Consider the following 12004-nt stretch of genomic DNA (forward strand, 5'->3'; position numbering starts at 1 on the left):
GGCAAAGTGAAGGTCATGCCGTGCAACTTGGTTTCTCCCCTCCCAACAACTCTCTTCAGTATATTTCTCTCTGTCTTACCCCTACTACTACAATAATTCCCTCTTTCTCCCACCAAACTAGCGAGCGGAAATAGCCGAGCCACAAGCATCGTGCGTTCGTGTACCTTCGGTTGACCGTCGTAGTCGTCAGTCATCCAGGTGTGCTGTACTTCTTCGACTTTTCCACCACGCTCTTCACCATTCCTCTAGTACACCAATACAATCTCTGTCTCTGAGCTCTGACTCAGAATAATATTTCCAGCGTCCAAACAACCTCGTGTATTACCAGACCACAGATACTTTAGTCCCCCCTTCAAGTTGCTTCTCTTCTTCATTCGCGATTGCAATGTTTTTTGTTCTGCAACTAGTGACCCCCTGGGCTGGAGAACTCGCTCATGATCTGTTGTATTGTAATCTTTGATAGCCGCAACTTCTAATTATTCATAATTGGTGAAAATTAAGGAAACAGCTGAATATTTCTTTTACAAGAATAATTTGACAGTAGGTTTCACTGGGGATCCTATTTGAAATTTTTAAATAATAAACTCTTCAAAAATATTACTCTGACGCTTCAACATCTTGAACCCTCATATGAATCTGAATTATTTTTTTTAATTGAGAAGATGGTCATGTGATACATAATTTCGTTATAGAATTCCAAGAGAAAATGAATTGCGCATTGTGAAATGTGAATGAAAACCGCACATTGATAATATCTCAACCCGTATCAGTTTTTTGATGTAAAAGTTGTAAATTATGTTGTATACAGCTGAAATCATATCAGCGCATAAAGGACTCTGTGTGTGATAGCTTTCGAATAGCCTCAGCTGATTTTATGAATCAATGAATGAGAAAACTGTGGTAATTGCATCCGTTGCATGAAATGAATAAAATTCTTCAGCTGACTAAATGATAAATCTCAACAATTTTTTTCTTATGCATTTCCAATCTTATTTTTTAGGCTATATCCTGAAAAAGGACGAAGAAGTGAGTCAGTCAATTTTGTTGTCCAACGAGCTTGATCTGTAAAGAGGATCAAAGAATATGTGTTCTAAATTTGAAGCTGATTGATCAATTCAAGTTATTGTAGAACATACAAACAGACGGACATAACGACTTTGACCTTGAGTTAGAAGTAAGAACTCGCTAACGCTCGTTTAAATAATTTTGTGAACTATCACTGCTTGGGCTGCACTGCACAATTCTCAGGTTTACTACTAGATAAGGAGGAAATCAATCTGATAGAGGAATAAAGTATTGAATAAACCACACACCGGGCTGGAGTCAAACCCACAAACAGACGCAGCGATAGTGCTGACCGGGACAGACAATCAGCCGGTGTCCTACACATTTTATATAAAAAGTCTGAGGACTGTTAAGTCAAATTCAAAACTCAAGACAGCTCTAAAGGTATTTTCTTGACATTCCTTTCACTCATCAGATATATAGTATTTTGTTTTGGGGGCTAGAAAAATGTAATTGAACACAAACCTAAAGATGCAGAAAAAAGCCATTCAGATTTTCCATCTTTCCCCTGTAAGACCATAATTATTTAAAGGACTCCACCACTCCATCTACTTACAGTTCCAGCGATATACTTCCTGGAAGTTGTTTCGTCTGTGTTCAAAAAGAAAAATATTTTTAATGCTAAGTAAGTATGCATACTTATAAAACAAGGTAGAGATGCAGGATTATTCAAGTTCCCTATTCATAGACTGACTCTTCTCGAAAAGGGACCGTATTAATCAGGACTCGAGTGTTTTAATTGTATTCCAGAGGGTATCAGGCTGTATAGCAGCTATAAATTATTTGTATCAAAGATAAATATGACACTTGTAGAGGCTTGTCCTTTTACCATTGAGGAGTGTGTTGTATGCCACTTGAGCACTGCTCAGAATTTGTGGCTTCACACAACAAAAATAATAATAAAAATAAAGCTACCGTACTCAGAACCCTCCGATTTATTTTTTTGATTATTACGTATCCAAATCCATGAAAGTTTTTGGTAGCAATCTCTAAAAAAATATTGTATGCTACCTAAGGATATGAACTTTTGTCACATCTCTACTATAATATAAAGTAGGTTACCGTCAACCGGTGACTTTGTCTACCGCGAGGTGACTTTGCCCCAAGTCGCGGAAAAATATTCAAATCCGTTTATCACCGATTTCTGTTATCCAAAATCAATGTTCAACATCAATAGCGGTCATAGCCCTAATAATTATCGAGGTTCCACAATCGATATCTTATCGACTTTCGATATATTAGTTGAACTATCGACATAAAACCAATCTATCTGTTGCATCCTGTGAGTTGGTTTTGTCTTTTCATTCTATTTTAATTGGTATATCCATAGTTGATCTGGTTTGTATTCTGTTAGGCCTACTAGTTAAATACAAGAAGTTCAAAATTCGACTCTGAGTCATTGTCAATATTGTAGAGCCGTTCCATAATTAAAAAATCTGGTGTGGTACACTCACACAACTTTCCTTGCTCATTGAACTGTAAGCCTCATTCTTAAACGAGAATAATAATTTAGGGGAATAACATAATGACGAATGGCGGGAAAATATTTGCAACTACGATGAGACTACCATAAAACGGGGTTACTTAAGCCTACAGGGTAACAAAAGCCATTTTGCAAGGTAAATTTCAAGAGCCCATGTTGGTAACACTGATTTCAGAAATCCTGGATGTTTATAGATCTATGAGTTGGAAATTGTACAAACTTCAAGCTGACGCAAAAAAAATACTGAGATTTGAAGTAAAGCATTAAAAATTTTTATTATTTGGAGGAAATTTGTACCAAATTTTATACCCATCATAACTTTATTTGTCCATCCCAGTCTGTTCTCTTTCAAGTTTAGTAACTATTTCGAAACATAACCTCAATTGTCTGTCTAGATGATGCATCAGTTAGTTCTCCAATTTTGAGGTTATTTTTTTCCTGATGCTTCTCTTTTCTCAGCTGGTCTGTCTACGGGGTAACAAAAGCCACAAGAAAAGCCACACTTTTTTGTATGAGTTGAAATGATCATTTATGGTAATCTAGAAAATGTAAATAATTCTTCAAACTATTATTTTTCTCATATAAAACATGAATTTTGTTTCTTTTAGTCTAGTGTATGGATTTAGTTGCTCCAGAAGTGTTAAACTTGAGCCAAAATCTCATTCATTCACTCATTTAATCTTAAAAATAAAAATTGTATTATTTTTCTCCATGGTATAAATTTGAAGAAAATTGTTAGAGCCGTTTTCGAGAAAAACGTGAATAACATTGTTTTTTAGTAATTATCCGCCATTTTGAATTCAATTTTATTGAATTTCTTATTGTCGAATCCTCATGGTATGAGGACCTTAAGTTTAAAATTTCAAGTCAATCGGTTGATTAGGAATGGAGTTATCGTGTTCACAGACATACACACATACATACACACACACATACACACAGACCAACACCCAAAAATCATGTTTTTGGACTCAGGGGACCTTGAAATGTATAGAAAACTTGAAATTAGGGTACCTTAATTTTTTTGGAAAGCAATACTTTCCTTACCTATGGTAATAGGGCAAGGAAAGTAATAAAAACACACATATTTTGTCAAATTCTACACTGTTTCAATTGACTTTTCAATTGACAGGTCAATTTCAACACTGTCAACTTGAAAATGTGCCTGTGTGGTCACGAAACCATGGTTGTGTACCGAATAAAACAGAGTAGAATTTGACAACATATGTGTGTTTTTATTTAATCACAAAAAGGTAAATTTTAGGTTAAACATGGTGTGACTTTGTCTCAATATAAAAATTATGTTATTATGCAGGATGTGATGCAAATACAATCATAAATATTATGTAATTTATCGAATAAAACAAAATATTCACCTTGCTTGAAATTAATACATTCTGAATATTCATTAATTGCAGATCGTACAGCTGCAGTCAATATACCTAAAGTGTGAGATAAATTACTTTTAACATGAAGAGGAGAAACCCATTTCTCCCTCCACAGTTTGTAGCATAGACACAGATGGACATCCTGCGCACAATTGGATGCGCCGTATCATTTTTCTTCATGTTCTTGTGATGAAAACATCTCTGTAACATACACAAACCAATATACCTGCTGACTAGTACACTACTTGGAACATTGCCAGCAATAGATGGAGGGGAGTGTTGCCGCGTCGCGTTACAAAGCTCTCTCACTCAGACACAAAAGAAGGAGAATGCTGCTAGGTAGTGGGGGTGATTAGTGGAGGATAGAGCATCGTACCTCTCCATCTTTGAGAAAGAGCCGTGTTAAAAGTAATTTAACTCGCACTTTAGAATACATGTATTCTAGGTACCTTGGCTGCAGCCATCATATGCGTCGATGCTACAAAAGGGCTACAGAAACTAAAATATATTTCAATAAATAATTTGTGATTTTTCAAGTGGATTTCATTTGTTTTTTATGTTATTAGGCCTATTCATTCTAAAGGTTAACAGTTGGTTTCACATTGTCTAACTCTTAAAAATTAACTTGATTCAATATTTTCAAATAGAGTATTTCAATACCGATAGGGCTACTTAAATTGTTTAATTGATAGAGAAATAATTTTCTAGTTTTTGTATTTTACATAAAGTATTGGAAAAAGGGTACTGTGAGATTATTTAATTATTAATTGTACCAATATATTTTTCAAAGTTAGACATAATCACCCACAACCCGTGTTGACATTGTCTTTTATTAAAAAAATATCTCTATTAAAGTGAAAAAATATTCACATTTTTCAATGAAAAATACTCTTTGAACATTGCAGAATACATTAAAAAATACTGCAAGTGATTGTTCCAACTTAAGTATTGAATATTGGGGCACCGAGCTTCGCTCGTTATTTTTATTTATTGATAAAAAGGGCCCTGTTTCATAAAACTTATGAGTCACGTAATACAGGAGAATCACCATTCCAATTACATGCTCAATATAGCCGATAAAATCAGCTGTTCCTGTATTACAGGACTTCTAAGTTTTTATGAAACAGGGGCCTGTTTATTACAGGGCTTCTAAGTTTTTATGAAACAGGGGCCTGTTTATAACAGGACTTATAAGTTTTAATGAAACAGGAGCCTGTTTCATAAAATCTTAGAAGTCCTGTGATACAGGAACAGGCCCAGGAACACAATTCTCTAAAATGATCGTGTTTATATTTTACAGCTATATGTCAGCTTATGAATTTCGGGGATGCGATTTTGATTTTCCACAGAATCACTCGCTCACTTTTTAATATCCACAAACGACGAAAGTCTCAGCTGTTTCAACCGAGGATGAATTATCCTTTTAATGTCGTTCAGCGAGTTTTCCCAGGGATGAGACCTATATCATAAACCTACTATGTTCCAAATTTCGTGAAAATCGTTAGAGCCGTTTTCGAGATCCGTTTGAACATGAATAGGCCTATATACCCATATAACCAGATAACTACATAACCATATAAATATACACAGAAATTGCTCGCTCAATATAATAGGATTGCAAGCTGTTGAAAATTTCAACTCTCCAACATTGGTACAAATTCACCCCGGTTCAACGTACCTTGCAATAAAAGTAAATTTGTATGAATTTTTCAGTTGGTGTGAAGTCTGTACAGGTAATTTGAGCAGTCAATCTTTCCAATGATTCTATATGATTTCCATGAAAGTTTGCTTGTACCTAAGTTAGAAATTGATAATTTTTCAATCATGGGCACTTGAAGCTTATTGGAAGTGCAAGTATTTGTGTGGTATTGATGAGATTCTGGTAGAACAGTTACAAGATTTACAAAAAACGTTACAAAGGCCTAACGTTCCATTCTATCATAGATTTTGACATGTACTTCAGAACTTATAAGAGAAATTACCATCTTTTAGCATTGCAAATGGAGTGTTTGAAGAATACATTCCTTTTTGGCACAGCCAACAAAAATTAGAAATTTTTAAAATTTACTAGGAATACCTAAACCCTCTTCCTCCAATGTATCGAATACTCTGTACATGATGCCATTTGTAAGAGAATTTTAATCGATATCAAATTTATAAATAATTCATTCTTTCTTATGGAGAATCCTACTTCCTTAACCCAACAAATAAGTCCTAGATTGTTTAGTAATTTAAAGCTACCATTGATACAATAAGATGCGATTATAATTTTTACTCATCTTGGGAATGCTTTTGAGTACGGTACAGACATTTCTGTCAGATATTATTTTCAGTCTTTGCTGTAATTCAGCTCATGCTAGTAAACATGCTTATATAATTTTAACGCTCATCTAGTTACGATATAAATAATATGTTTGTTTTATCATCTAGAAGGAATTGTGGAGAGGAAGACTGGGATAAAAATGTTAAATCCAGAAAATTAAATCAGCATTTAATTTAATTCAACTTATCAATATAAAGAGTTGGTCGAGGCTGGGGTGAAAAAGACATTCCAATTTAAAAGGCATAATGTGTTTGTTTTCCATTTCAAATATATAATTTTTTGAAAACACTCTTCAGCCATAAGTGTCTTAATATTTATATTCATATAGTTATAAATAGCCTACAAAGAGGATATGTGTAAGGATAACAATGTGGTATATATATATTTATGATCATTTCATGTAAAATTATTTAAAGCTTTGTTTCTTCATAGTTTCTAAAGAATAACAAATATCGTGTCTCACTTTCTCATAGTAAGCGAAATAAGTAAAAAATTATATTCAAATACAAATTTTGTCCTTAACAAGAAGAGTTTAATTCATGATAAACTTTGACACCGGAGATATGATATAAATTTTTCAATTTGGTCAGTAACTGTTAATAACTTCAACAAACTCTAAAGCTAGGTTTACACCAAAGTTATTAACAAAATGTTGATAACTTAATCGTTATAGATTCTATTAGATTGAACGGAACTTGACAAACACATATATTCATCATGTGTATGATAAGTTATGTTCAATCTAATAGAATTTATAAGGATTAAGTTATTAACATTTTGTTAAACTCAGCTTAACAAAAGGAATACCTTAATTTTAATTAAGACAATTATGATTAATGTATTTTGAGTACAATGGCTGCCCTGTAATCATGATTTTGACTAGCACATGCCATAATTTTTTATGTAACTGGTGAAGGTGGAGGTAAAATGTTGTATGCATCAAAAGACGTAATTCCTTCATTTTATTCAGGGAGAAAAGTGCCCTTTTCTCTCTAGATCCACAAATGAAAGTATAGAACTCAAATGTACTTTTTCAAGATTCAAACTCAATTGAAAGCTTTCCTCAATGCATGCTCATCGATTGGCAAATTTTCATTCAAATCGTATACACATGATATTTTTCTATTTGATCCGGATTCAAGAAATATTATCTTAATAACAAGCCTGTAACAGATATAGGCCTAAATGAAAATGTTAAATTTTTACGAGAATTGGACCACTGAATATCAGACATGTGCACTTGTAAAATAAATCTTCAATCTTCATTTTTATGAAAATATTGGATTTGCCATAAAAAATGTGGTTACTGTTTCTTTTTCATATTATTAAATCTTTACTTGAATGTCAATGGTTCAGATTGGATGATGAGGTGATTGTTGATGTTTGATCTGATATTTAAACTGTACTCTTCTAGAATAAAACACGTGCACAAAGATAATTTATTTTGTAAATGATAATATAGCCTACTTTGATAATTTTCCGGAAAAATCAAACAACATAGAATGAATTTTATAGGTTATCTTATAGATGGAAGTATATACAGTACCGTAACTGAAATTTAAAAATTATCATAAGACATCAAACATAATATTTTTTCTCCCTCCATCACCCTTGACATAAAATATAAGATTGGATATTTCTCGAATCAAGGAATAAACTGTTTTCATGATTGACTAAATTAAAACAGTAAACCCACTTCATTCTAAATAGTAATCTACATTTCAAGATGGTGTATCCTTACCTACTCCTCCACCTCATATCGACTAATGCTCATTTTAAATGACTCAACGTTAACTATTTCATCTTTTTAACGATACCACTTTACTGTATTCCTTAATTGATATTATAAGGCTTCAATTGAAAAGTTACAAAACAATTTGAGAAACAAAATCTATTCATTGAAGTGTTTAATCTAAAGATATGTTTCAAATATTGTTTTCTAGTCACAGGTCATCTAAAAAAGCACAACAAAGAAATGGGTAGCTTAAACTAAGCTATAATATGATCTATTTCCAGACGTGGTATATTAAGTATCATTTGGCACATAGATTTCTAGTTTGTTTTGTTGAAGTACAGGAGATGAATTGGGGGTTTGAGGTAAGGTATACAGAATATTTTGATTGGAGAACTTCCACTCCCAGACAATTTTCACCACAATAAAGGAATTTATGTTGTCCAAACAACAGTATTTTCTACAGTCCATGAACTTAACAAGTAACAATCTTTCAACTTTGAATATATTATAGCCTATAGATCAACTGAAAATAGATTATTTCCAAAACTTAATAATAAAACTATATCTCAATAGTTCCCACAATAAAATTTACTAGAACAGTCAACTGTCTTTTATCTTGAGAATCAAACTTGATCTACTAAAGTCCTAATCGTTTTCCACTTTTGAATACTATTATAGCATTATCGCTTCAAAAACAATTTCACATTTGAAATTAAAACAATCAATTCTGTTATAAATGTCACTATCATGATATAAATACTTTTACAAATGATAACTTGATGCAATTAACAATATATTGTGCTTCTTATTTATAATATTCGAGTTTTTTAGTTGCATGATTAACAAGTCACTCTCACATTTACGTTCAGTCACACTGTCTTGCATACTGACATCCACTCTCATGCAATAAACTGTTGCAATTCATATAATTGTGAGAATCGAGAGGGGTTTTCAATTACAATATCAATCATAATACATAGCAACAATAATATTGTTTCAAGTTGAAAAAGTGGAAAGGAGGTTTCGAAGCATAGTAAAACACTTATTAAATTAATAATAAACTTTTAGAAAACTTTATATAGTTAAGAGTTTCTATTCAATATATGCAATAGTATCACAGAGATTTGTTCTTGACTAGACTTGTTGGTAATGATTCGATCATTCATTCGTGAATTAATGATTATTATATAATGCGGTTTTTCTTATTTTCAGTAGTAGTATTAATTTATTATTCTTCAATTCAAAGCGAGCGGTAAATCGGTATGAATAGTAATAAATTGTATTATATTTAGCCTATGTATGGAACACACTCATCCAGCTTAGCTTCAACAATGCTCGCTTATCAGTTAAGTTTATACCTAGATAACAATTTTATATATACCGCAAATATAATGTTTTATTCATAGATATATATATAAATAATACTATTGTCTTTATGTTTCAGCTGTGTTATGTTTAAGTACAGTGATTAAGTTAGAAAGAGACATGCGATTGGGAGGAGCAGCAGAGCAGCAACAATCATGATCGCCAGACGCGCAGCTTGCGCAGCGAGACGCGCTTCAGTCGCGAGACAGCCGTGCGAATGTCAGCGTCTCTGACGTCATCGTCACTCAGCGTCTCGCCCTCGGAGTGGACTTCGCGCATGCGCCGAGGGGGCGGCGGCCCTTGTTCGCGGGTGCTGCCCCCCCGACCCAGGCCACTCAGCGGAAAGCGCGTCTTGGTGACCTTGGAAGCGGTCGGGTCACTCAACGCCTCCCCGACCGGCAGCTTCAGTCCCTTGCTCAGTCTATCGAGCGTCGCTGCCCTCAGCGTCATGTGACGCCTTGTCTCGCGCTCCCTCAGGATGAACCTGCCGATCGTCTGCCAGTGTGCCTGAGTCCTGTACACATTCTCCTCATCCGGCAATATCCTCTGCTGCCTGCCTCCGCCCCATTCCAACTCTTCGACCAGAACGAACCGGGTTGGATCCTCCATTCGCCTCGCTTTCACCAACGCCTGTGCCAGAACGTCTTGAGCACAAGCACTCAAAGGCACCTTCAATATCGCGTATGGTATCTCCGGTGAGACATTGTATACACAAACTAAAAAGTTGTCAGCCTCATCCCAAGTTCGTGCCTGCTTGTTTGCTTGTTGTCTGGTTGATCTGATCGACGACAACCAAGCACGACTGCTGGGGTCATCACCCATACGCTTTAAAATAAACCTGCCGTCACCCTGCCACTGTGCCTGGGCTTGTAGGGGTCTCTCATCGGGGTCGAGCACCCTCTGGCTGGCTGGCACATCTCGGTCTCTCCTCTCCCAACCACGCGACACTTCCTCCACCAGCACATAGTCATGTACTTTCTCGGCGCCCTGGCCAGCCTTCTGTAATGCTTGAAGCAGTACCTCTTGTGTTGTGCTTTCCTGAGTGATCTTCAGTATCGTGTATGGTTCCTCAGGAACGACACCGTACACCATCAGGAAGAACATGCGACGCTTAACACCTACAGGCCGCGGGTCTTGTCTCACTTCCTGAACTTCGCGTTCTCTGCCTCCTCCTCGTTGCACACCCTCCATTAGACTTTCTTCTTCGGTCCTTGAACAAACAAACAACGTTGACAGATGCAGAGCCTGGTTTTGAGGCGATCGTAGCCTGACATGCCTGTAGCCAGGACGAAGACACTTCAACGGCATAACACGCTGTGTGAGGAGGTGATTGGTGTTGGCATCAAGTACACTAAATCGTAAAAAAGCCAAGTCTCTGAACATAACTTGAAAAAAGAAGGTATCGTTCCAAATGGGATTGGTAGCGTTTCTTTGGATTATTTTAGTCTTTTGTTTGTTGCAATCGGCTGGGATACCGATTACTTCCACTTCTACATAAACACTAGCGGTGAAATTGTTCTGACACACATATTGACCAGACACAACAGTTAGAATGAGATGAGTCGAGTGAAGGCCGTCAAACTCCTTGTCCCAGGGATTGAACCGCCGGTACATCATGTGGGAGCGTTCACGCATCACAGCTGGTTTCAGTACGAATCCACAGCGACCGTTCTGTTCGAACATGGCCGTGTTCAGATGCAACGCCGCATCTTCAGTCTGGTAGTTGAGTGCAACCATCTGTATGCCGAACGCCCAAAATATCACTGGATTGAAATTTGAAGAGTCTATTCGCATACCTGCTGGGTAAGTTCTAACTAATTGTGTTTCAGTGTGTGCTATCAAAGGCAGCGGCTGTTTTCTGCACAGTTTTTTGGCCGAGTTCTCGTTCAACGATGAGCACTGGTAGCACGGATGATAGGTGTTGACTTTGTGTTTGGAGTAGACGTGCGGATCGGAGCAGGGACTTCCGGTTGCTGCACTGGAGCCAATCACACTGCCACCACTTCCCTTCTTCAGCAGGGCTGCTGACGACACCGCTGTTGCTGGCACTATCCTTTTACAGCGCACCGAGCTGTTTGGGCTGATTGTGTTCAGTCCTCTGAATTTAATCGCCTGAAAAACCAAAAGACACTATAAATAATAAAAGAATAATTAGCTACAGGCATTTGTATCTGACAATTGTGTCAGAATTTTTCTTGCAGAAACAAATTAAAAATAACTATTTTGGCAAGTAACATGGTTTGTGGGCGAAAATATAAAAAAATATATAAATATATAAAGAAGACTAAAATTATTACAAAACATTCCAGCAGACTACATTTCCAGGCAATACTCTATATGTCTATAGATGTGTTATCAAGTGTCAAACATTCTACAAACTCATTAACACTATAGACACAAAGCTCACACAACATATCTTTCACGCATTTTTTAAAACTGCTCATATTTAATTCTCTGACTTCCGTTGGCAACAAGTTATAAATTTTCTTACCAAATTCATGAAAATTGTTCAGAGTTAGTTGTAAGTTACATTGACTTCTATGCAACAATGTCTTCTGGCGTGTTCCATAATTGTGAATGTAATTATTTGTCTGTAAGTATTTATCTTATTATATATATATGTCTTATTCACTAGGTAAGAATAT

General features: G+C 35.6%; 1 protein-coding gene across 1 annotated transcript in view; it reads right to left on the minus strand.

The window, feature by feature from the left end:
• Nucleotides 1–6415: 6415 nt before the first annotated feature.
• The window catches only part of LOC111050143, a 565154-nt gene continuing 559565 nt past the window's right edge, over nt 6416–12004 (minus strand). The window contains exon 50 of the mRNA XM_039426978.1: nt 6416–11471. Within this exon, the coding sequence (XP_039282912.1) occupies nt 9513–11471 (1959 nt within the window). The 3' untranslated portion in view covers nt 6416–9512. The remainder of the gene's footprint in view (nt 11472–12004) is intronic.

This window comes from Nilaparvata lugens, chromosome 4, assembly GCF_014356525.2.
Source record: "Nilaparvata lugens isolate BPH chromosome 4, ASM1435652v1, whole genome shotgun sequence".
NCBI classification, from domain to species: domain Eukaryota; kingdom Metazoa; phylum Arthropoda; class Insecta; order Hemiptera; family Delphacidae; genus Nilaparvata; species Nilaparvata lugens.